We start from the raw sequence: 26670 nt of genomic DNA on the forward strand, positions 1-26670 counted from the left end.
GGATTTAAATTGTCTTCTGAGGTGTAGTATTGATTTACTGCAAATTACTTGCACTTTGTTTGATGAAACACTCAATTTCATGAGCTGTTCTGTTGCTTTAAAATAGCCTTATGCCTAGTCAGTATTTTAAAAGTTAAGCCTGCTATGTTAACATAATCTATGCTAATCAGATCTGCATTTACCATATTTTACATTTATCAAATTTCACTTGCAAGAGGATAAATTCAATGTGTACACATCACAGAGCTTATTTTGAATTTATCCTCTTGGAAGTGAAATTTTAAACAATTCAATACTGGGCTATTTTACTTACTGCAGTTTGGTTTGCACCACCATTTATGCACAGTCTACTCTTGAAGTGCTTTTGTTTAGTGTGTTGGTTAACAAAATGTTGACAAATCAAATAAGAGAAATAAGCCTAGCAACACACACAAAACACTGGGGGAACTCAGCAGGCCAGGCATATTTAGGAAAAGAGTGTAGTCCACGTTTCGGTCCGAAACCCTTCGGCATGAGCTTTTCCACAGAAGCTGCCTGGCCTGCTGAGTTTTGTGTGTGTTGCTGGGATTTCCAGCATCTGCAGATTTTCTCTTGTTTGTGAGAGAAATAAGCCTGCTACACGTTTGAGTAGACTCATGACTGATTTGACCTTTGGCATCAAGTCCACTTTCCTGCCTAACTTGGATTCCCATGTATACTTGACTTCTCCTATATTCATCATTAAATTGTCAGTCTGAAAATCACAGTTCTCTTGAGTGGGGATCTCCAAAAAGTCACAAATGTCTGTTTTCATTCATTCCAGTCTTGTCCTCTTGGTTCTACTTTTCCATGACAGGAATATTAGCATTGCAGCATCTACCTTACCAAACCCCCTCAAAATCTTGTTTAAATGTGATCATCTCTTATGCTTGGACTTGTTCTGCTCAATCTTTCTTAATAGAGCACGCCCTTCATTTCAAGAATCGATCCAGTGAAACTTTGATGTATTGTCTCAATCCAAGAATGTTGTTCCTTACATAAGGAGACTAAAACTGTGCGCAGTACTTCAAGTGTTTCCCTAAAATTGAATACAATTGCTGTAAAATTTTCCTCTTGCCCCTTCTTAATTATTTGTTGCATGTAAGTATTAACTTTGTGTTTTTGCATGGAGGCGCCAGATCTTTTTCAACATCAACATTAAATAGTTTTACACCATTTTAATACACTCTCCTATTCTTCCTATGTAGTATACCACTTTTCCCATCTTATTTTGGTCAGTTACTTAACATTTCCCTCTGCATCCTCTGAGTCTTGTTGCAGCCTAGTTTTCCATCTGTCTTTGTAGTATCAATGCACTTGACCCTTTCATTCACACAGGTGGTGAATTGCTGAATCCCCAGCTCCGATCCTTGAAGCTTCTTACTGGCCAATTTGAATATAGTCCTCTTATCACTACTCTTCTCTGTTAGTAACCAATCCTAATACATTATTCTCAACGTAGCAAGTCTGTAAATCTGTACAGAATCCTTTTCTGTGGCACAATATCAAATACACCACATCCACTCATTTCTCCATTTCAGTTATGCTCATTGTATTTTCAGAAAAAGTTTAATAAATTTATTAGGTAACTTTTTGAGTTTTATCAACTTTAATCAATAGTGACTTTGTGTTCTATTATTATTTTCTTATTAGTGAATGACAGCAATAATAGTAATTGTCATATTTCTGTCAGCTGCTGTCAAGCCTGTAATTTCTTGTTTTCACCCCCCCCCCCCATTACCCTCCATTCCTCCATTTGGTAAAGGTCTCTGCATCTTGACTATGTGGCATATTTCTAAATTCCATGTATCAAATCCATGCAAGTGTAATGGTAAACATCTACATTTGTAATTAGTAACATAAACCTGCACAGATCAAATACGGCTGCAATGTGATTCTGCTTTCTCTCATAACAGATGAAGTTATCAGAAAGTTTTATTTATTGATTGATTGATTGGGATACAGCCTGGAATAGGCCCTTCCAGCCCTCTGAGCCGCATCGCCCAGCATTCCCCGGATTTAATCCTGGCCTAATCATGGGACAATTTACAAAGACCAATTAACCTACACACCAGTTCGTCTTTGGACTGTGGGAGGAAACCCACACAGTCACGGGGAGAACATACAGACTCCTTACAGGCAGGGAATTGAACCCAGGTCTCCTGCGCTGTAAAGTGCTGTGCTAACCACTACGCTACTCTGCTGCCCTATTTTATTAATTAAACTATTTCTTTCATTAATGCGATTTATTATGTAATGGGATTTGTGATTATGGAGCTAGTATATCCAATAGAATTTGTATCCACAGAACTTGAGAGCAATGCAGTATAGCTAAGCCACACTTGGATTTATTCTTATTGACAATTAGTGAGCTTTACTTAGTGTTAAACACTGAAATTCACCAATACCACCCCCCCCCCACCCAGTGACACCACAACCATCATTTACATCACAGTCTCTCTTGTTTTGTACCCTGTCGCAGACCTCTGCTCTCCCCACCCTCCTCATCCTTTCTGTTTCTTTTCCTGCTTTGCTGGTGGTGAAGTCCAGGTTGGTTCCAACCCTAATTTACATTGTGCATTTGGAGTGTTGTTTCGGTTTTAGGATGTTGCATTTACCTGTGTTGCCCACTTGTCAGAAACTTGGCTGGCATCCATCAATGAAAAAACAGTAACAGATTGACCAACCCTGTTCAGAGCTGATCACCTGATTAAATTGGATCTGTATGTGTTCTGGTTTGGAGGGCCAGTTTGCCTATGAAAACCTGGACAGATTTGCAATCTAGTAAAGGGATAATCTCACCGAGAATGGTTTATTTACATAGTTGCGTGCAATAGGTTTAGCAATTGAGCATCTTCATTTGTTAAGGTAATTGGCTGAGAGTCTTGATGAGATGTGAGCATCTGTTAATGTTTCATTTGAAGCATTTTTCATGTCACATTAATCCAGCATTGACTGTGAAATTCTTTGCTCGGTTTCATGTTGGATTTAGAGAAATTTGAAATGGTAAGGAATAGTGTTAATGAATTTGAACTTCAGAAAGTTATGTATGAGAAGCTGTCATATTTGTGTCAATTCTATATTAGTAGCACAGTTAATTCAGCTACGTAGCGCTTCCCTTTTGAGTTTGACATTGAGGCTGACATATTTAAATATGTTGATTCCAACTTGTTGAACGAAAGTGTTTGTTGACTGTTTCCAACCTGCACCAAATTGACATGTTTATACAAAACATGTACGACACCAACCCAGTTGTCAGCCTAAACCCACTTGAGCCTCTTACCTGAGCTTGGTGATTGTGGGTTCAAGTTCCCTCCCCCAGAAAATCCATTACACAATCTAAGATGACCGTCCAGTGCAGTACTGAGGGAATGCTGGTGCTACCTATCGGACAAAACGATAGGCGGTAACCCCTATCTCCCCTCTAGGATGAGTGCAAAAAATCCCAGTTTACTGTCCTAGTGTGAAAGTTGTCTCTTAATGACCTGAGCACTATTTATCCCTGAATCAGCAACTAAAATTGACTACCTTCTCATTTATTTTAATGGTATCTATGGGAGCATAGTGTTATTGTCTGTAAACCACTTTAGCAGTTGCGAAAACCACTGTAAAATGCCATGAAGCCCCATTGGGGGCGTGACAGTAGCATAGCAGTTAACTCGACACTATCAATCCCGGTGTCCTCTCTACGGAGTTTGTACGTCCTCCCCGTGGAATGTATCGGTTTTCTCCAGCTGCTCCGGTTTCCTCCCTTTCTGCAGGGGCACAACTGAGCATCCTGGCTGGCTGCATCACTGCCTGGCATGGGAACTGTACCTCCCTTAATTGCAGGATTCTGCAGAGAGTGGTGCGGACAGCCCAGCGCATCTGTAGTTGTGAACTTCCCAAGATTCAGGACATTTACAAGGACAGATGTGTTAAAAGGGTCCATAGGATCACTGGGGACCCAAGCCATCCCACCACAATCTATTCCAGCTGCTACCATCCAAGAAGCGGTATTGCACTATAAAAGTCGGGACCAACGGGCTCCGGGACAGCTTCTTCCATCAGGCCATCAGACTGATGAACTCTCGCTGATTTGAATGTACTCTATATTACATTGACTGCTCTATTTATTATAAATTACTATGATTGCACTTTTAGTTGGAGATGTAATGTAAAAATTTTTACTCCTCGTATGTGAAGGATGCAAGAAATAAAGTCAATTCTCTTCAATTCACATTCCAAAGACATATTGGTTAGTAGGTTAGTTGTTCATTGTGAATTGTCCCGTGATTTTAAATTGTAAATTGCCTCTCATTCACTACTCTCGAGGGAAATTTCTTACGTTCGACTGATCCCTCTCCCTCGATGGTGCCAGAGTAAGATTTAAACGCCGCAGTTTGTGGATTTGGACTCTAAATCAGATTTATGATGTGTACTAGTTTTGGTCACTCCTTTTTCTGTTGCTGCTTTTGGGCGATTTTTGAATCGGGGTGGCCTGCAGATAATGATCACTGAGCTGAACTGAAATATACTTTTTGATTTTGTGTTTTATATTCAGTGTTTTCGCTCTTTTTTTGTTGCCGTTTATGCGAGTTTTTTTGTATGTGGGAGTAGAGGAATGTCTTCTTGTTTTTCTTTCAACAAGTTGGTTTCATAGTTCTTTGTTTTGTGCTCTCTGTAGGGAAGACAAATTTCAGGGTTGTATGCTGCATACATACTTTGATAATAAACGTAATTTGAATTAGTCTCGGGTTAAATCGGTATTGCTGAGCATCACGGCTCAAAACGTCACGTTGTGTCCCTAAATAAAAATAAAAAGCAAGTCTTTGTTCAATAGCATGTTTCTTTGTGCTTTGATCTTTTGCAGTGATGAGCCAGTAGCCAACATTGAAGGGCACACAATGAGAGTCGCTCGAGTGGCGTGGCATCCATCAGGCAGGTTTCTCGGGACCACATGGTAAGTAACATCTAATAAACAGTATGCGTTAAGTTAACATTAACTGAACAGTTCAAAAAGGACTGAAGATAGCCTGTGTTACATGATGTGTTATGGTTGCTAGAATTTAAATCCATGGAATTTAGTTCTGCCTTTGCTGTTGCATCAGACACCTCATTCTGTAAATCTCTAACTGTTCTCATCATTTTCACATATTTACTGAATGTGTATCCACTCCATCGTGTCTCATGCACTTACTTATTGGCATTTGTACAAAAAGCAGTAGCTAAATGTCATATTCTTGTGTTAGCATGCTAGTGATGTGTTTCTCATTCATTTAATCATTGGTGGTGTTTCTGCACTCTTATATTACACAGCCATTTCCTTATTGCGGATAAGACCTAGTTATTTCAGTGTTAAGCGATGTTATAGGTAAGTTGGTATGTTTTTACTGTTGCTTCTGCTTTTTAGTTATGACCACTCCTGGAGACTCTGGGACCTGGAAGCTCAGGAAGAAATCCTGCACCAGGAAGGCCATAGCAAGGGTGTCTATGACATTGCCTTCCACCGTGATGGCTCTCTGGTGGGAACTGGGTAAGAACAAATTCTACACTTAATCCAGGCCAATATCCTAATTCTTCAATTAACTGAGAAACCTGATCTATTGTGCTTTTATTGCATGCCTCCTCTGTGTACTGATAACATAATGTTTTCCAGGTTTTCCTCCCATTCGTTCACTCAAAGGACAGTAAAAGAATACTTCACTCACCTATCTGAAAGAGTAGGGTAGAAAATGCAGTTAGCATTTGGCAAAAGTTATAGTACTACCATAGTAGTATTGGTAGTATTCTAATTTGTTCTGTATTTCATTTAAGTACATAATTTGTTAATTAGTTTGTCTTTTTTTTAATACCTTTTTAAACTATTTCCATAAAACATCAGCTAATTGGGTCAGCTGCTTAATTAAGCCAAAACATACTGGTCCTGATGACCAACAGAGCCAATTAACCTGAATCTATTATATACCCAATTTACTTGGCCTGTGCCTCTTTTAGAATCCCAGTTCATCTGCTCCAGGTGACTTATCTACCTTCAAACCTTTCAGCTTCCTGAGCACCTTCTCCATTGTAATAGCAACTTCATTGAATATAACACTCTTGAATTTCTGGCATAGCTACTCTTGCCTCTTTAACTTTTTATATATCCGAAAAAAAATTTGGCCTCCTCATTTTATATTATTGGCTAGCTTACCTTCGTATTTCATGTTTCATCTTTTCTCTCCTTATTGCTTTTTGTGGTTGCTTTCTGTTTATTTTTGAAAGCTTCCCAATCCTCTGTCTTACCACTAACTTTTGCTATATTGTTTGCTTTCTTTTTTGCTTTAAGGTTGTCCATGTGCTCTCTCTTGCCTCTGTAGTTTGCTGGAGCACTGTAATACTGATACATCTGATTTTAGCTTCTCCCTCTGAAACTGCAGGGTGAATTCTATCATATTGTGATCGCTGCCTCCTAAGGTCTGGTCCATTATACAGCCCCAGACCAGAATTGCCTTTTCTCAAGTGGGTTCAAGGCATCTGGTAGACACGGTTCAAGTTCATTTACTTAGGATCCAACAACAACCTGATGTTTCCCAATCTATCTGAATATTGATATCCTCCATGACCGTCGTAACATTGCCCTTTTTATGTCCCTTTTCTATTTCCCATTGTAATTTGTATCCCACATCCTGGCTACTGTTCAGAGGCCTATATATAACTCCCTTCGACATCTTTATACCCTTACAGTTTCTTAACTCTACCCATAAAGTTTCTACATCTTCTGACCCCTATGTTACTTCTTTCCAAGAATTTGATTTTTTTTTACCAACAGAGCCATCACACCCTCTTCCCACCTACCTGTCCTTTTCATGCAATGTTCATCCTTGGATGTTAAGCTCCCAGTTGTGATCTTTCAGCCACGAGTGCATGATGTTCACAACATCAGACCTGTCAATTTTTAGCTGTGCTATAAGATCATCTACCTTATTGTATATACTGTGTGCATTCAAATATAACCATTTCAGTCCTGTATCCACCAACGTTTTCAGGCGATCTAGTTTAACTTGGCACAAGGGCCTGTCCATCTGCTGTACTGAATGTTCTGTGTTCAAATCCAAAAGAACCCTGTCCCTCAGATTCCCACCCAGTAACTTCCACACCATTGATCTAAGGTTCACCAACCTGTAGTTCCATGTCTTGACCTTGCAGCTGTTCTTAAGTAAAGTCATGGCATTAGCCATCATCCAGTCTTCTGGTACCCCTACCGTGGCTAAAAGAAGTAAAATCCTTGCTCAGTTTATTCCCTTGCCTCCCACAATATCCTGGGATACACCTAGTCATGTTCTGGGAATATTATTCACCTTTATGCTTTTCAAGACTGCCAACATCACCTCCTTTGTAATGTCAATAGGATTTCACTGTCCTCTTCCCTGAATTCCCTAACTTCTGTGGCCTCTGCTGTAAATACAAACAAGATGTTTTAAAGTAAGACCCCACCCATTTCTTGTGGCTCCATTCATAAATAACTACACTCTTCCTTAAGGGAACTCTCTCCCCAGTTACCTTCATCTACTCAGGCAATTTTTAGATATTTCAAAAGTCTGCTACCTGTGACTTAACTCCTACCCTGTCCTATTTACCTATCACCCATGTGTTTTCCTGCCTTAAGTTTTTAACTCCTTTCATTGTTCTCAGATTTGCCCTTGCAATCATCTCCAGTCCTATAAACCAGCCATGCCATTTCCTGAAGTCCTAAAATTCACCCCTTATCTTCCTTTTCACCTCTTTCCCCCTTTGCAACAAAAACCTGCTCCTCTTTTCCCTTGCCCCAATTTGTAGTTTGATGTTACTTGATAATGACCCCACGAAATGCTATAGGAAATTTTATTCTAAAACGGGGTTCCCAACCTGGGGTCCTCAAACCCCTAGCTGAATGGTATTTGCCCATGGCAAAAAATGGAACCCTGTTCTAAAAGAACAATCATTACTTTTAATTAATTATTATAGGACCAACCACTGAAATAGAGATTATTCATCTATTAGGGGAGAGGACATTTTGTTTTTCTCGCCAGATTTGGCTGCAGTTGTGAATGTTGCCAGAATGACTGACTACTGAGTTTCTCTTTCTGATCAGTGGCCTTGATGCCTTTGGACGTCTGTGGGACCTGCGGACTGGTCGATGTATCATGTTCCTAGAAGGACATTTGAAGGAGATCTACGGAATCAGCTTCTCTCCCAATGGGTAAGATAAGTAAACGTGGACTTGAGGAAAGTCGAGTAAACTTTTCTCGGGCTGCCAGCTGGGTACAAGTATCGATTTTAACTGGCGTTTCGATGACAAACTTTGCCTTCATCAGGGATGATCCCTAGGCATGTGTATATACCACTGGACTAGATATGCCTTGGCATTGTTGTTCCCCGTGAATGAAATCACCGGAGGGAGTTACTGGTAGATACAAAGCAGCCCCTTGATTCGACAAAACAAGGTACAGCAGGCATCTTACGGAGACGCTTTCGGTGGAAAGGTCTGCTTGCCCAATGTGGGGCTCGATATTTATTTGCTAAACACAAAGGATGAATCCATGTTTACAAGTACAGACAATGCTTTCTTTTGAAGCTACATACAAACTTCACACCTTCTGATTCGCATCCATCCCACAGGCGCCAGCAGCATTTGGACTGGGCTTTTAGGAATCCATTGTTCCAAACTGAATCCACAATACATTTATTTAGTATTTAACATGCTAAGCATAAAGGACAATTCCATATTTACAAAGTGTAGATAATGCTTTCTTTGAAACTACATGCAAACTTCACACCTTCTGGTTAACATCCATCCCACAGATGCCAGCATCGTCTGTGGACTGGGATTCACACAGCTTTTAGGAAGTGCATTGTTACAAACTAAATCCACAATACATTGTCAAGGAACAGAGGACTGGTGGCCAAAGCTATTTGCTAAATGTAAATTACCTAAACCCAAAAATCACTCTAATAGGTGTCATCCCTGATGAGGGTGGCAGAGTTTGTCATCGAAACATCGGTTAAAATCGATTTATTGTACCCAGCTGGTAGCCTGAGAAGAGATTATTTGTCATATAATTTGAGAAAGTACTAGATCCTTTTTGAGGAAAGTCTTTGACAAGATAAAACCTGGGAGGTTATTCAAGAATGTTGCAGGTTATGGACTTAAATGGAAGGGGAGCAAACTGTTTAAAAAGGAAAGGTAGAGGGTTAGAAAAAGTTTTTTCAGAGTTGATGATGGTGTTACTCTGGGTTCAAAACAAATGTAGCTTTTATTCTCTGTATACTTTGAATTATTTCTATATTGGATTTGGTGCGACGAAAGAAACTTCAGATTATAGAAAACATAGAAGCATAGAAAACCTACAACACAATACAGACCGTTCAGTCCACAAAGCTGTGCTAAACATGTCCTTACCTTAGAACTACTTAGGCTTACCCATAGCCCTCTATTCTTCTAATCTCCATGTGGCCATCCAGGAGCCTCTTCCCTATCGTTTCCACCTCCACCACTGCCGCTGGCAGCCCATTCCACGCACTGACCACTCTCTGCGTAAAAAAACTTACCCCTGACGTTTCTTCTATACGTACTTCCAAGCACCTTAAAACTATGCCCTCTCGTGCTAGCCATTTCAGCCTGGGAAAAAGCCTGTGACGATCCACACGATCAATGCCTCTCATTATCTTGTACACCTCTATCAGGTCACCTCTCATCCTTCATTGCTCCAAGGAGAAAAGGTCGAGTTCACTCAACCTATTCTCAAAAGGCATGCTCCCCAATCCAGGCAACATCCTGGATTGCACCCTTTCTACTGTTTCCACATCCTTCCATAGAAGGTGAGATGACCAGAATTGAGCACAGTACTCCAAGTGGGGTCTGACCAGGGACCTACATAGCTACAACATAACCTCTCGGCTGTTATACTCAATCCCACGATTAATGAAGGCCAATGCACCGTATGCCTTCTTAACTATAGAGTCAGCAGCTTTGAGTGTCTTGTGGACTCTGACCCCAAGATCCTTTTGATCCTCCACACTGCCAGGAGTCTTACCAATAATGCTATATTCTGCCATCGTATTTGACCTACCAAGATGAATCACCTCACACTTATCTGGATTGAACTCCATCTGCCACTTCTCAGCACAGTTCTACATCCTATCGATGTCCCACTGTAACCTCTGATAGCCCTCCACACTGTCCACAACAACCTCAACCTTTGTGTCATCAGCAAATTTACTAACCCATCCCTCCACTTCCTCATCCAGATCATTCATAAAAATCATGAAGAGTAGGGGTCCCAGAACAGATCCTTGAGGCACTCCACTGGTTACCGGCCTCCATGCAGAATATGACCCGTCTACGACCACTCTTTGCCTTCTGTGGGCAAGCCAGTTCTGGATCCACAAAGCAATGTCCCCTTGGATCCCATGCCTCCTTACTTCCTCAATAAGTCTTGCAATAGGGTACCTTATCAAATGCCTTGCTGAAATCCATATACACTGCATCTACTGTGCTACCTTCATCAATGTGTTTAGTTATAGCCTCAAAAAATTCAATCAGGCTCGTAAGGCACGACCTGTCTTTGACAAAGCCATGCTGACTATTCCTAATCATATTATGCCTCTCCAAATGTTCATAAATATAATTCCTTTAATCATATGCAGTGGACTGTCTGTTGTTTCCTGGCACTGATTTGTAACAGGGTAACAAATTACACAGCATCCACACAAACCGAGGTTTGCAGTGGGAGAGCCATTTCATTACTTGTTTAGCAGGACCACAGAGTGTCTTCCCTAGAATTAAGCAGCTAAGGAAATCTGGAGGTTTCACTATCACAATGAAACCCAGAATTAGATTCATTGTTTTGAGCTTATCAACTGCGACAATGGTATAATGCTCCTGTGAGTTTTACCTCTGCTCTTCCTCAGCATCGAATCTATTCAGGACTGTGTTTTCTAAAACTAAAATACATCACTTTACACCTGTTGACATTCATTTCTGCCTGCTACTTCTCTGCTTATCCTGTAGTCTTCCAATGAACTAACTACGCCTTTTGATTAGGTATAATCTAAGGTTATTAGGTTCGGTGATAAAGAGTCAAGGCGAGGTAGGTTATCTGTTTAGAATACAGGCAGAAAGTACGTGTGTGAGGCCGGTTTTCTGTGCTCGGTGTCAGATGTGAGAAGTCCTGGAGACTCCCAGCCTCCCGGACAGCCACATCTGCTCCAGGTGCATTGAGCAGCAGCTCCTTAGGGACCGCGTTAGGGAACTGGAGACGCAGCTCGATGACCTTCGTCTGGTCGGGGAGAGTGAGGAGGTGATAGAGAGGAGGCAGGCAGTCACTTCGGGGCCTTGGGAGACAAATAAGTGGGTAAATCAGGAGAGGGAAGGGCAAGAAGCAGCTGCTAGAGAGTACCCCAGTGGCTGTCCCCCTTAACAATAAGTACTCCTGTTTGAGTACTGTTGGGGGAGACAGCCTACCTGGAGGAAGCAACAGTGGTCGCGCCTCTGGCACAGAGTCTTGTCCTGTGGCTCAGAAGGGTAGGGAAAGGAAGAGATGGCAGCAGTGATAGGGGACTCTATAGTTAGGGGGTCAGACAGGCAATTCTGTAGACGCAGGAAAGAAAGAAAAGACGCAGATGGTAATTTGCCTCCCAGGTGCCAGGGTCTGAGATGTTTCTGATTGCGTCCACGATATCTTGAAGTGGGAAGGAGAACAGCCAGAGGCTGTGGTACATATTGGTACCAACGACATAGGTAGGAAAAAGGAGGAGGTCCTAAAAACAGACTACAGGGAGTTAGGAAGGACGTTGAGAAGCAGGACCTCAAAGGTAGTCATCTCGGGATTACTACCTGTGCCACATGAGAGTGAGTGTAGGAATAGAATGAGATGGAGGATAAATGAGTGGCTGAGGGATTGGAGCATCATCAGATGCGTGGAGAGGGGGAGCTTGCTACATGGGCAACAGCTTGCTCTCCATATTGTTCTGCCCAGGCTTGTGTATCTAGACAGCTGGAATGCAACATCCATGGTCAGTGCTGACAGAGGCCTCATGAAGAACTCTAATGTTGCTAGTTACAAGGGAATCCAAAAATGTGGCGAAAAATTCTTTTGGACTTCCTAGGTTAAAGGCGATAGGATTAGTATTGTTTTAAAATTGTAAAAGGGTTCCAGAGATCGACGGAGTGAGCAATTTCAAGTACCTGGGTGTCAACATCTCTGAGAATCTATTCTGGGCCCAACATATCAATGCAGTTACAAATAAGGCACAACAGTGGATATATTTCATTAGGAGTTTGAGGAGATCTGGTATATCACCATAGACACTTGCAAATTTCTACAGATGTACTATGGAAAGCATTCTAACTGGCTGCATCACCATCTGGCATGGCAGGCAGGGGGGACACTGCACACGATCAAAATAAGTTGTAAACTCAGCCAGCTCCATCATGGGCACTAGCTTCCCCAGCATCCTGGACACCTTCGGGGAGCGATGCCTCAAAAAGGCGGCATCCATCATTAAGGAGCCCTGTCACCCAGGACATGTCCTCTTCCCATTGCTACCATCAGGGAGGAGGTACAGGAGCCTGAAGCACACAATCAACCATTCCTTCTCTTCTGTCATCCAATCTCTGAATGGACATTGAACCCATGAACACTACCTCACTACATTTTTTGCACTATTTACTTAATTTAACCATATATGTATTTAATTTATTATAATTCAGTTCTTATTATGTATTGCAACATGCTGCTGCTGCACAGCAACAAACTTATGGAATTTAAAAGTAATTTATTAACTTAATTCAGAAAATGGCTGAAGCTGGAGATGGAAGAGAAGGTAGTGATAATGACCAGTTAGAGCTTCCATAAGGATCTGTATCCAAGCCTTAACCATTCAAGAAAGAGTGTACTAGCATTGGAGGCAGTCCAGAAGAGATTCACGGGGATGAGAGGATTACTCTGTCATTAGCAGATATAAAAGTTCAACTTCCATTCCTTAGAGTTTAAAAGAATTTGGGAGTGACCTTATTGAAGCAGATAAGATCCAAGGGAAATGTGACAAAGTAGATGTTGAGATGTTTCCACAAATGGGAGAACCCCAAACATAATTACAAGATAACGGAAGGGAGGGGTGTTATTTGAAATAGATGCATGGGTATTTTTTTTCTTGAAGAGGGTGGTGAATCTCTGGAATCTTCTACCCCAGAGGATTGTGAAGACCAGATCATTAAGGTATTTAAAGAGGAAATAAATATTTGAAAGATTGTGCCATCACTGCACTGAATGGAAGTGCAGGTGTGAAGGACAGGTGGCCTATTCTATTTTCTTGTGCTGTTGCATTTAAAGACTTCTAATCGCCAAGAAAGCCACGTATCCAAGTTTGCCTGCGGTAAATTACAGTAGATAACATAACTTTTTCACACAGAGGGTTGTGGATCTGTGGAATGCTCTGCCTCAGAAGGCAGTGGAGGCCAATTCTCTGGATTCTTTCAAGAAAGAGTTAGATAGAGTTCTTAAAGATAGCGGAGTCAAGGGATATGGGGAGAAGGCAGGAACAGGGTACTGATTGTGGATGACCAGCCATGATCACAGTGAATGGTGGTGCTAGCTCAAAGGGCTGAATGGCCTACTCCTGCACCTATTGTCTATTGATTGACGTGATTATGTAGGCAAACAGTAGCAAATAGATTCAATTAGACAAATAGGTCTTCCACCTCTGACCTGGAAAAGATAGAGTAATTTGTAAAGGATGAAACACGGTGGTCTACAGAATCTACCGAGGGCTTGTAGAGTCTCTGTACATAGGTGATACCTTGGGCTTGTACGGAAAGATCATTTGAATGCTGGCCTTCACATTTAAATGACTAAAATACTAGGTAGATTCAAGATGTTAAAACTTTGCTAGATCTTGACTAATCTGCAGTTGCAGTTTTGTAAGCAGAGCTGGATACTGCACCATAGGAAGGAAAACAAAATCAGACAAAGAAGGGGTGTACACCCTGGAACTTATAAGTCAAGAGGTTTTTCATAAATGACGGGTCTTGTTAAATAAACTAATTATGCTAGTTATTGAGTTAAGGATTAGAAGAATGGTCCAAACAAGGAGTTAGATCTTTCAAGAGTGATGCAGTGCTGCACTGCTGCATGCAGAGGATCAGAGGGTTTTTACATTGTCTACAAGAAGGGTGGGATAATGACTAGAATGAAAATGGGGGGAGATTTGATGGAAGTATACAGAGTTATGAGGGGTAAATACAAGCATGCTTTTTCCACTGAGGTTGGATGAGACTAGAACTAGAGGTCATGGGTTAAGGGAAAAAAGTGAAATTTTTAGGGGAACCTGAGGAAGAACTTCTTCGCTCAGAGTGTGGAACAAGCTGCAGGTAGAAGAGCTGGATGCAGGTTCAATTTCAACATTTAAAAGAAATTTGGATAAGTACATGGATGAGGGGGTATGGAGAGGCATGGTCTATGGGATTAGGCAGAATAACAATTTGGCACAGACTGGATGAGCCACAGGGCCTGTTTTCTGAGCTGTAGTGCTCTATGGTCTATAAAGATGGCAATTAATGCTTTATCTGTGGGATTTCTGAATCTTAATTTATCAAAGGACTTAAAGAATGTGACAAGGAGGTAGGACACAGTAGAAGTAAAATTTTATTGGCTGAACACACTGTAGGGTCTAAATTGTGTAATTATGTTCTTTAATATGATTTGATCAAATCGCAAATGGAGGAAAAACCTTGTGCAGGAATTGGTTCAAATGAATAACTTGTTGCTTTGTTGTAATCCCTGTCTACTATTACCAGGTCTCCTGTTACGTGGGGGGCAACTGCTTCACAAAGTGAGAGGTCACCATAATTGACTCGTGTGTTTGATCTTTATGGAAATCACCCAGGCTCCAGATGAGCTCCAAATCTGGCCTTCCCAGGAAAGCAATGGGAGGTGGTTGGTACACTGCATACTTTTTAACAAGCACAGCAGCAGCCATTCTCTCCTTTACTAATGACCTCAAGTGAAAATAAAACCTCTCATGTGCCGTTCATTAAAATATACAAGTTGCATAAGCAACTGATGTTCTTGTAGGTATTTATTGATTCTGGTGATCAAAGTCCTATTCCTCCATAAATGCTGCCTGACTCCAGCATTTCATGTGTTGCTCCAGATTCCAGCATCAGCAATCTGTTGTTGTCGCGAAAATCCATTTTTTTCCCTCCTTTATCCCTTGTCAACGTTTTTAACATATGCCAGGGAATTTTAAAAGGGGAGGGTGAAATCATCACTTTGGCTGTTTTGAAAAGAATCTCCAGTGTTTGTGACTTCTGACCAACATCATTGGGAAGGCGTTGCACAAAATGAGCATTTATTTATTTATTCCGAGCCTTCGAGCTGTGCCGCCCAGCAATCCCCCCCCCCCATTAAATCTTAAGATAATCGCCGGACAATTTACAATGAACAGTTAACCTACCAACTGCCACCTTTGAACTGTGGGAGAAATGGGAGCACCCGGAGGAAACCCACGCAGTCAGAAGGAGAATGTAGAAACTCCTTACAGACAGCGGTGGGAATTGAACCTGGGTCGCTGGTACTGTGACTCGCTGTGCTAACCACCTTACTGGAATATCAGATTATGCTGATTAAAGGCACCATAGAAATGGAATGTGATTGGGATGGTTGCTGGCCTTGCTCAACAGTGCTAGTTCCCAGAATGCAAACATATATTTGCAGATGCATTTGCATGTATACAAAAAATTTCAGACTCTGTGTGAATCTTACTTAGCATAAAATCTTTACTAATGGTAGCACTCCAGACTCCCGTCAACGGTTGCTGTACTCCAAGCTCTTGCCAGCATGAGATTACCTGAGGAAACAGTTCAAGGATGTTCTCAGAGCCACTTTGAAAATACTTAACATTCCCCACCAATTTCTGAAGATCCCTGGTGCTTGTCAGGGTGGAACCCAAGTTGCTGGAGTTATGAGGCAGCAATTCTACTGACTATGATCCTGTGTTACTTTACTCCCTAATATGCTGCAATTGCTAATGCTCACTTTATATTAAAGGATCTCTGAACTTGATATAACCCTTTGAAAAATTACCAACACATTTGTGGTGCTGCCATGTGGTACCCTGCAATCATTGTGTACACAAGCAAGTAATACAGCATCTTTTAGATTATAGAATCGTAACTAAAGGAACTCCAGTTACTGAGGCATAAATAATGATATATCACCGCAATTGGAATAACTATCTTCAGTCAGTTTCTTACTGGTAACGTTGTTGACTTTATTTTTTAGATATCATGCAGCAACCGGAAGTGGAGACAACAGTTGCAAAGTTTGGGACCTGCGACAGCGGAAATGTATCTACACCATCCCAGCACATCATAACCTTCTGTCAGCAGTTAGGTTTCAGCGTAAGTATCACAGGCTGGAAGCCTACACTAACACAACTATGCATTTGTGCTCCTTAGAACAGAGATCAATAGGTTTAAATAAGCATTTGCAACTTCTTTAGATTTGATGGTAAAAATAAGAAAAAGCCTTTTTTTCCCAGGAAAATTGTTGGTAACCAGATTATTGTAACTCTAAGGGAATGGCAAGGGAACCAGCAGGAAGGAGATTCTTGTCCAAGAATTCATGGTCTGGAATGCTCAGCCTAAAACCCTACTGGGAGTAGATTCCACTGGAGCTTCCAGAAAAAGCTTGAATACGTACAACAGAGCTCCATAAATCTGGCACTCTTGGGACTTTGATAGTGCTGGACTTGGGGATTTAAAAAAAAATACTGAATGTTATTTTTGTCACCGTCCAAATATGCTTGTATTTTAGCCTTTTATATTACACAGCAGTATAAATCAATTTCCCAGTGAATGCATTGTGTTAAAACAAATCGGGAAATGTACAAGCACTGTGGACCTTGCTCTGGCTACAGACTTGCCATATCTGTCACTTCTGATGTTCCAGTCCTTGACCCTCACTCTTGACTGTACAATCCCTGTCAGGATTCATGGCTCCCGCTGCATTCCCGGCTCGCATTCTGGACAGAGTGATCCAGACACTGGATCACCATACAATCAGATATAGGATTATTAGTGTTGCTGTGCTTTGTGGAGGTATCACAGACAAGGGAAAGGGGGAATTTTACCATATAGGAGGCAGCATCTGGGTGGATGTTGCCAGCTCTAGAAAATAGCTGTGGAAAATGATTGGATCATTTAGAGTGATTTTCTTTGGAGCAGAGGAGTGGCATTTTCCAGAGTTCAGTTCCGTACTTGCTCGAGCTGATGGAGTCCAGGAAAATAATTGTGGAGTAATGAGGCTAATACCAATCAGATATTTCTTATAAACAATCCAAGAGCCCACACCAAGTATAACTTGCGGTAGATTGTCAGAGCTGTATTGTTGAGAGTCACTGGGGAAGGCCAAGGTATTGTTTCTCATCGTTTATTCTCTCCTGCTTCTGACGGTTGCGAGTTGAAGTGAAGGAGCAGCAGAGGTTATGTGTGAGGTGACGGCCATTACCAACAATTTCCTTCTTGGGTCTGGAGGGAAGAGCAATTTCATTAGTAAGGATGTTTCTCTGAAAGATGTTTATCTTGTGTTTGGATTGGCCTCCTCCAGGGCTCCAGTCCTGCCTGGCACGTTCCCCTCACTGCAGCTGCCAGGTCACATTGCCTGGCTCTCTCAGACCAACTCATTCAGTCTGCTTTCTGCCTGAGTGAGTGAATTAGTTTTGATTTTTAAAGTAACATGCACTTTTATACTTACTAAGATCACAAATTGACACAATTTGCCCCATCATCTTCCCTCTCCTTCACAGTCCAGCGTTAGAGTTGCTCTGGCAACTGTGGTAGCTAGGTGTTGTGGGGCCCTGTGAAGGTTGATATTTGTGGGTTGATATTCCTTAATGTTTGAGATGTCTGACCTCATTCTGTGTAACAGTGCAAACAATAAAGAAGCACATCAAATGCTCCTTTGCAAGTGGTGCCACACATGAGTAGATAATGTACCATAACATCCAGTTCTTTGAACTACCATGTGCTGTACTTCGAATTCTTTCTTGGAAGTGCTTCCTTCTTGTTGCTTGTTAATTCTGCCTTCATACTGCTAACTGCTGATTTATGTCTCCCTGAAGCCACAGATGGACACTATCTCCTCACCGGTGCCTATGACAACACAGCAAAGATATGGAGCCACCCTGGGTGGTCACCACTCAAAACAATGGCTGGCCATGAGGGCAAAGTGATGGGACTGGACATTTCTCCAAATGGGCAGCTGATTGCTACGTGTTCTTATGACAGGACCTTTAAACTCTGGACATCTGAGTAGACCAAAAGCAGCAGAACTTTGACAACCAACCACCCTAAAGAAGGAGTGTCAGATACAACCAAATTATTGGGAACTAGTCGCCAGGTTTCACAGTAACGTGCCTTGTTGTGAGACAGGAGTTGCCGTGATCTGCTGGTCATTGACTTTATCACTATCATTTCTAGGCTTTTGGACAGTTACATTGAATGAAAAAAGCTGGTAGCTTCCAGTTGATGTGTATGAGTGGTCCTATTCCACAATTCTCTGGAGAAGCAGAACCCGGAATGAGAACAAGTGGTGCATGGCATCTCAGTTTCCAAAATATAATGTTTTCAGTTCTTCACTGGCCTCCGATTTTCTGCTGAATGGTTTATAGGAAGTGTTGCTGCCAAGCTGTTGGGTCCAAAGCACTAAGGAAACCTTTGAGTTAAGGGCTATTTCTGGAATTGAACTAAAAGTTATTTGCTTGACAATGGAAAGCTGTGTGTTCACCCTGGAATCTGTCACTAATGTGTTAACCACATGGGTAAATGGCCTCTCCTTTGTAGCAGTGCTTTATAATAAATATTTTGATAAATAACTACCTGTGGAACTGTTTCCATGAGACGTGCATTAAATTGATTGATTTCCATCTAGTAAATACTGCCAAATAGAGATGCATTAACTATTAGATTAGATTCTATAACTGATTTATTTTTCTACTTGTAATCCTCCCCAAATGTTCACTTAGTCTTCAGTTTGTTACTCATTCCTGCGTAAACTAATTGACTATATATATATAACTGCTATCCTTCCCATTTAACACATTCCTGTCCAAATTTATAACTTAACATTATATACTTATGCAAAGCTACTGACTTTGTATTGTACATTCTATGCCCAAGGTTATGAAGACAGTTCTTGTTAATGTATAATTACATCTTCCAAAGAAGCAGGGATTTTCCATTTCAGAAGGTAATTTTAGGTATTTATAATTGGAGCTTATTAGAAACTCATCCATAGAATACTCAACCATTTATAAACTGTATAAGTATGTGAATGTATAAGATCCCAAAGGGTCTTGACTACGTGAGGGTGGAGAGCACTGTTAGAAATTCTAATCCTGAAGTCACTGTTAAAAATAAGGGGCTGCTCGTTTAAGGATGAGACATAGTTCTTTGTTTCTCTCAGACGCTTATCAGTCTTTGTAACTCCTCCTTAAAGAGCATTGGAGGCAGGCATTTGAAATATCAGTTGAGAATAGGGAGATTAGGATAAGTCAGATCAATATCCTAGTGATGGAGAAGCAGGTCTGAGGAGCCACTTGGTTGCTCTAATTTCTGTGCTCATACATTAGATCACCAGTCACCAATAAAATGGTTTACAATATAAGATGCACCTGCATCTTTCTTCAATAAATTATTCTTTGTTTTATCTAACGATACAGCAAGTAGATCTGTTTCATGTTTTGTCACTCATACTATAAAATAGGTTACAAGCTCAAATGTAATCAAGAGGCTCACCTTACTCAAGCCCATCACCCATACTGGGGCATAGGCTGCCGACAGCAGCTTGCCAGTGTTCTCCGTCCTGGGCCAGTCTTTCAGGTTGTTGCCAAGTGTAGATGCTTTGAAGATGCTTCCTCTCCCCGGGATGAGGTCTTAAGAGGTTCTGTTGGTATTTCTGCAGCACTGGGTTTTTACAGGATGGGATTGCTAGCCCCATGCCCAACCTTTCACAGCCGGGTTTGAGACCGGACAAGATGCAGTTACCATTGGTATTAGTAATGCAAGTTAATTTTTAAGCTTCATTTGTAAAGTTTGTAAAGGTTAGAATCCTGGGGTTAATGCGTTCATTTAGACCACTGTAATTGAACCCTCCCAAATGAAAATGAAACTTCACGTCAGTTGGGAAAGAGGGGAATTTAGAAATTAGGAATCCCTGTGAAGTACAGTCTGAAAATATATTGGTGTACATGGTGGAAACATGAACTATAAAGCTAACAAAATTCAAGAGAACAGCAAGTATGCAAGGGTAAAGATTCCAACCTTACTGATATGTGTCTAGGTATTCATTATATTGTATATATCCAGATCTTCTCAAATCTTCCAGCAGGTTGCACCTCACCCCACAAAGCTGTTCCAGGTTTAATTCCTGTTAGAATATGTAGAAGCAAGTGCGAGTTTTTATGCTTGCTCATATGTGATTCTTGCAGAAATGTGTGTCATAACCCATTGAAGGCAGGATTGAATTGGCCATTGGGTCTAATCCCTGTTGCCCTCATTGTCAATATCACAGATGCCGCGGTTTTGGATCTGACTAGTATTTATGATGTTCATACTGAGACAGGTCCTCCACTGGTGAACTAAGGCAAGTGCACATCGAATCTGTGGGATGCATGGCAGCAACTCCCAGACATACATCTTCCTACCCCTAGGACAAGGTGTATGAAAGCACCTTTACCTGTCAGTTCCTGTCAAGTCACACTACCTTAACTTGAACACTTAAAACCTGAGTTAAAACTTTGGAACTCGCTATAACACTGTTTTCAGAGAGGGAGTAGCTTTATACTTATAATTTGAATACTTGCAACAGATTTCCCCCTTAGCCTTAAAGAAAATAATTCTAAATTTAATTGATCTTTATATTTAAAGATTTTCTCTGCACAAAACTGGGATCATACAGGTAAACAGCATCTGTTCTCCCAGGTCCTTTACATTGTTGCTAAGTATATTGCTGAGCAGTTTATACAAACCTCTGGCTGAGACCAGATCGTCGATTTGTGAAGATTTTGACTATATTTACTGTAGTCATTTACAATGGCAAAGATTCTGTTTTCTCGCTGTCTTAACAAGAGGTTTGAAAATATGCAGGTCCAACTCTCCTTGAGCCCCACTCCCCCTCTGAAAATGGAATATTTGGATAACTGCCTCTCCTTGTTATTTAGGATCTCTTTCAAACTGTTTATTGCATTTAATAAAACACCTGGAGCATCTTAGTGGGTCGGACATGTAGAAACCTGGGTAAAATGTTGCCACAGTCAATTGGATCAAAAGCTGCCTCATCCAATGTCTTTCAAAGCTAATTCTGGCCGGCTGCCGGTGGCGAGTGGTGTTCCGCAACGGTTTGTGTTGGGACCACTTCTTCTCACGTTATATGCCAATGATTTGGATTACAGAATTGATGGCTTTGTGGCGATGTTTGGGGATGATATGAAGATAGGTCGGTGGGGGGAGGGAGCAGGTACTGTTGAGGAAGCAGGGAACGGCAGAAGGACTTAGATTGGGAGAATGGGCAAAGAAGTTGCGGATGGAATATAGGGTAGGGAAGTTGTGGTCAGGCACTTCGGTAGAAGAAATGAGATGTAGACTATTTTCTAAACAGTGGGGAAACTTCAAAAACCAGTGTTGCAAAGGAAATTGGGAAACCTTGTGCAGGATTCCCTAAAGGTTAACTTGCAGGTTGAGTCGGTAAGGAAGACAAATGCATTGTTAGCATCCATTCCAAGAGAACTACATTATAAAAACAGGGATGTAATGCTGAGGCTTTATAGGACATTGATCATAACTTACTTTCTCTTGTGAGCAGTTTTGTGCCCCTAATCGAACAAAAGATGTGTTGGCATGGGAGAAGATCAGAGAAGGTTCAAGAGAATGAGTTCCGGAATGGAAGGGTTAATGTATGAGGAACGTTAGATTGTGCTGGGCCAGTACTCGCTGGAGTTTAGAATGAGGGAAGATCTCATTGAAACCTATCGAATATTGAAAGACCCAGATAGAGTGGATGTTGAGAGGGTGTTTCCAATAGTGGATGAGTCTAAGACCAGAGGGAATATCCTCAGAATCGAGGGACATCCATTTAGAACCTAGATGAGGAATTTATTTGGCCAAACAGTAGTGAATCTGTGAATTCATTGCCAGAGACAGGTATATTTAAAACAGAGGTTGATAGTTGGTTGATCAGTCATGGTGTCAAAAATTATGGGGAGAAAAGTACTGAGGGCTAATAAATCAGCCATGATGGAATGGCAGAGCAGACTTGATGGGCTGAATGGCCAAATTAATCTCCTATGTCTTGTGGTCTAAAGATTACTTCATTTGCCATCACAATGAGTCTGTTTTCAGTATCTCTAATTAATATTCTAGTAAAAGTTCTACAGATTCAAAATAAAGGGATATTATTAAGGTCTGCATACCAGCACAAAAATGAAACAGAAGATCCAGATGAAATAGCATTAAATAGATGGACTCTGTATACAAGATCTTAATAGTCAGTATTCAGTCAGTATATGGTTATGCTGTGCGGCCTTTATGAAGCCCTGCAGTCACTTGGATCCCCTTTAAAATTGATCTTGACTATCCCCTTTGTATTACACTTCTGCATAATATAAGTAAGAATTGTGGGTTTGCAGACATCGATTCTTCCACATTTCAATTGGAAGATTTGGTTTATTTTAGTGTAAATCACTTCAGGAAATTGCCAGCTGACTTAGTCTAGCAGGCCAGTGCTCCATCTCAAAGCTCCCTTAGAAGTTATCGGGAGGTATTGGGATATGTCCGCTGTGTTTCCAAAGCGCAGGCAATTAGGATGGGCTAGTTCCATCAGAAAGATTGTTGGTATCTTTTGCTGTCAGAAGAACAAGCTGATCCCAAGAAACATAATCCAAAACAACAAGTAATCACAGTTCTTGTTAGAGATGATGAGGGAATTTGTCAGTGATACAAGATCGGTGCATTGAAACAGGCATCAAACTCTTACAAGAGTGGTAAATCTTGGTGAGTTCCCATCAGCAAGGGAATGTAGGAACCACCTTTAAATCACTTCCATTGATCCATTATAATGATTTGTATCTCATCTGCAATTGCTACACCTCTGTCACTTTCTTGTCCAATAAGTATCTATAAATCAGTCGACAGGTTCCAGTGGGGTTCCACAACAAATGAAAGTGTTTCTTGGTTTCACTCCCAAGTTCCTTGGTTCTACATTTTCTGATTATGCCCCCAGCAGAGGAAATACCTGCATTTTCTCTATTAAAACAATTTTAAACACCTCAGTTGGATCTCCTGTTAACTTCTAAAGAGGTGGGAATATAAGAGGTGACAGTAATAACCCTTGAGCCAGAGTGCATTCTGGTGAACCTACACTATGTTCTCTCTTAGGGCCACGTATCATTTTTGAGGTTTGTTCCCCGAATGCCCTAGATGTGGACTGACCAATGGACAATTAAAACCTCATTTCCTCACCTTGGTATCCTAGAGATAAAAACCAACATACCATTGCCTTTTTGATTTTTTTCTTCCTGTTGCTTTTCAATGATTTGCATACTTGCATTCACAAATTTGCAGCAAATTTTCCAATTTGTACTTTTCGGGTATAAATGAGATGGTTTGGTATTTTCCTACATAACTGTCACAATTTTATTCATCCAAATCCCTTTGCAATGTTCTGTTCCTACCTCCACAATCTGCATGCATGCATGTCCTTTTAATTCGTCTACAATGAAAGGATTAGTTGACCTTAGCTTCCAAAACACTTGTCTACTTCTAATTTGTTTCACGTTTATCACCTGTAAATGTAAAAGTGAGCATCAAGTAGGCATACAGTAAAATATAGTCCATATAGCAGGGTGTCCCTGGATTGATGACTATGTAGATAGATTGGATCAACCTGTATTTGACAGGTCCAAAGTTCTCCTTCCCTCAGAGTTATCTCTAGCATTTATTCAATTTTAAATTTTTATTTACATCATTGCTAATTCAGCTACCTCACATATACCTATGGGGATCTCATAGAAATCTACAAAGTTTTACAGAACTGGACAGAGAAGATGTTCATTATTTCTGGTGAGTGCAGAACTAGGGATCACAGACACACGGAATGTTCATTTAGAGATCAGGAGAAACTTCTTAAACCAGATGGTGGACCTCTAGCATCTTCTGTCATAGAAGGCAGTGGAATTCATGTCATCTATTCAAGAAGGAATTAAATATATGTCTTGCTATTAAAGGGATCAAGGCGTGTTGGGAGAAGGTGAGAGCAGACAGTTGAAGTGGATGATCAACTAAATATTTGTGTAAAATGACCTACTCTTGCACCCATTTTCTATATTTGTAGTTTCTGTCTCAGTCAAGGAAACCAATTGTTATTTATGGTGGGCTTTAGCAATGGTTCAGAAAATGTTTTTTACTTTGTTCCGTATCACCAAATCAGATAATCTCATAGATATCACATTACTGTTTGGGGAACTTGCTCTGTTCAAATATGCCACTGCAGAACGTGAGTTTGGATAATGGTGGCAGTTAAAAAAGTTAAGGCCATTGAAACCACAAAGTAAATATGTCTTTTCCTATTTTATGATAATGAACATTAGTAACATTCTGGGCTCTGATGTAAAGGGGGCATCTTTTCTGTGAGAAATGTGGATGATGAGATTCAGCTGATGCCAATTGACTAATGGGAATATTGCTATAGCAAAATTAACCAGGCAATGATAGATTGACAATATTATTTAAATGTACAGAAAAAGGCCCTTCAGCCCACTAATTCTGTGCCAACCATCAAGCACCCATTAACATTAATATTTAATTCTCCTCATAGTCCCATCAGCTCCTTCATGATTCCACCATTCACCCCCAGTAGAGAAGGTTAGAGTGGCTGATCAACTCAGCAACCCGCACACCATGTGATGTAGGAGGAAACCGTCACAGTCGAATGAAACCCACATATTCACAACAAAAATGTGCACTCTCCATATAGTAATGAAGAGCCAAGGGAAAATGTTCCTGTCAAGAAAAGCAATGATAACCAGCTTTTCAACAGTTCTGTTGTACAGTCCTGGAGGCTTGACAGTGAAATATCAGTTCTATCATCAAAAATACTTGGCAGCTTTATTTAATATCACACCCATTACAAAATGGCATGCTGTTCATCTAAATTCCATTGCATCCACCTATCAGTAGAATCAACTATCTACCTGTTGCACAGTGTGAGGCAGAACATTGTGACCTTATACTGAACCTCACCTGGAGAAATTTAATCTCAATACTGGCAAAGGACAGTATTGGAGTTGATAGTATGGGACTTTGGGGTTCTAACAAATTCCCTGTCACTCATCCTTCATGGATGTCTGTGGAGAGTAAGACTTTCCGGTTGTATATTGTATACATTCTCTGATATTAAATGACTGTGACCTTTTTCCTTCAGCAAGATGTGGTGTAGTGGACAGAAAAGTACTGGGAGTCTGTCCGAGACACACACATACTGGAAACAGTGTATCAGACACATACCCACTGTTACTAGAGACATGGAAAACTACAGCACAGAAACAGTCTAGTCAGTGCCAAACCCTTTAAACTGCCTAGCCTATTAATTTGCACCCGGACCACAGCCTTCCATACCCCTCCCATCCAAGTACCTATTCAAACTGTTCTTAAACAATGAAATCAAAATCACATCCACCACTTGCACTGGCAGCTCATTTCACACTCTCACCACCCTCGGAGTGCAGAGGTTTCCCCTCATGTTCCCCTTAAACATTTCACCTTTCACCCTTAACCCATGACCTCTAGTTGTAGTCTCACCCAACCTCGGTGGAAAAAGCCTGCTTGCATTTACCTAATCTATACCTCTTATAATTTTGCATATCTCTATTAAATCTCCCCTCAATCTTCTATATTCTAGGGAATAACATTCTATTCTATTCAATCATTCCTTACAACTCAAGTCCTCCAGTCTCGGCCACGTCCTTGTAAATTTTTTCCGTACTCTTTCAATCTTGTTTTCATCTTTCCTGTAGGTAGGTGACCCAAACTGCACACGATACTCCAATATGGGCCTCACCAATGTCTTATACAACTTCAACGTAACATCCCTACCCCTGCAGTCAATACTTTGATCTGTGAAGGGCAATGTTCCAAAAGCTTTCTTCATGGCCCCATCTACTTGTGACACCACTTTCAATGAATTATGCACCTGTATTCACAGATCCCTTTGTTTTCACACAGTCCTCAGTGCCCTACCACTCACTGTGTAAGACCTACCCTGGTTGGTCCTCCCAAAGTGCAACATCTCACACTTTTCTGCATTAAATTACTGCCATTTTTCCAGCTGGTCCAAATCCTGCTGCAGGCTTTGATAATCTTCCTCACTGTCCAGTACACCCCCAAACTTGGCGTCATCTGCAAATATGTTGATCCATTTAACACGTTATCATCCAGATCGTTGATACACATGACAAACAACAAAGGACCCAGCACTGATCCCTGTGGCACTCCATTAGTCACAGGCCTCCAGTCAGAGAGGCAACCATCTACTACCACTTTCTGGCTTCTCCCACAATGCCAATGCCTAATGCAATTTAACTCAGTTTGAATGCCAA

General features: G+C 41.0%; 1 protein-coding gene across 2 annotated transcripts in view; it reads left to right on the forward strand.

Moving 5' to 3' along the window:
- The window catches only part of prpf4 (pre-mRNA splicing tri-snRNP complex factor PRPF4), a 77936-nt gene extending 59042 nt beyond the window's left edge, over positions 1-18894 (forward strand). For both annotated transcript variants that reach the window (XM_072240553.1, XM_072240552.1), the window contains exons 10-14: positions 4871-4960; positions 5411-5533; positions 8111-8218; positions 16302-16420; positions 18142-18894. In XM_072240553.1, the coding sequence (XP_072096654.1) occupies positions 4871-4960; positions 5411-5533; positions 8111-8218; positions 16302-16420; positions 18142-18335 (634 nt within the window). In that variant the 3' untranslated portion in view covers positions 18336-18894. The remainder of the gene's footprint in view (positions 1-4870; positions 4961-5410; positions 5534-8110; positions 8219-16301; positions 16421-18141) is intronic.
- Positions 18895-26670: the final 7776 nt, after the last annotated feature.

This window comes from Mobula birostris, chromosome 22, assembly GCF_030028105.1.
Source record: "Mobula birostris isolate sMobBir1 chromosome 22, sMobBir1.hap1, whole genome shotgun sequence".
NCBI classification, from domain to species: domain Eukaryota; kingdom Metazoa; phylum Chordata; class Chondrichthyes; order Myliobatiformes; family Myliobatidae; genus Mobula; species Mobula birostris.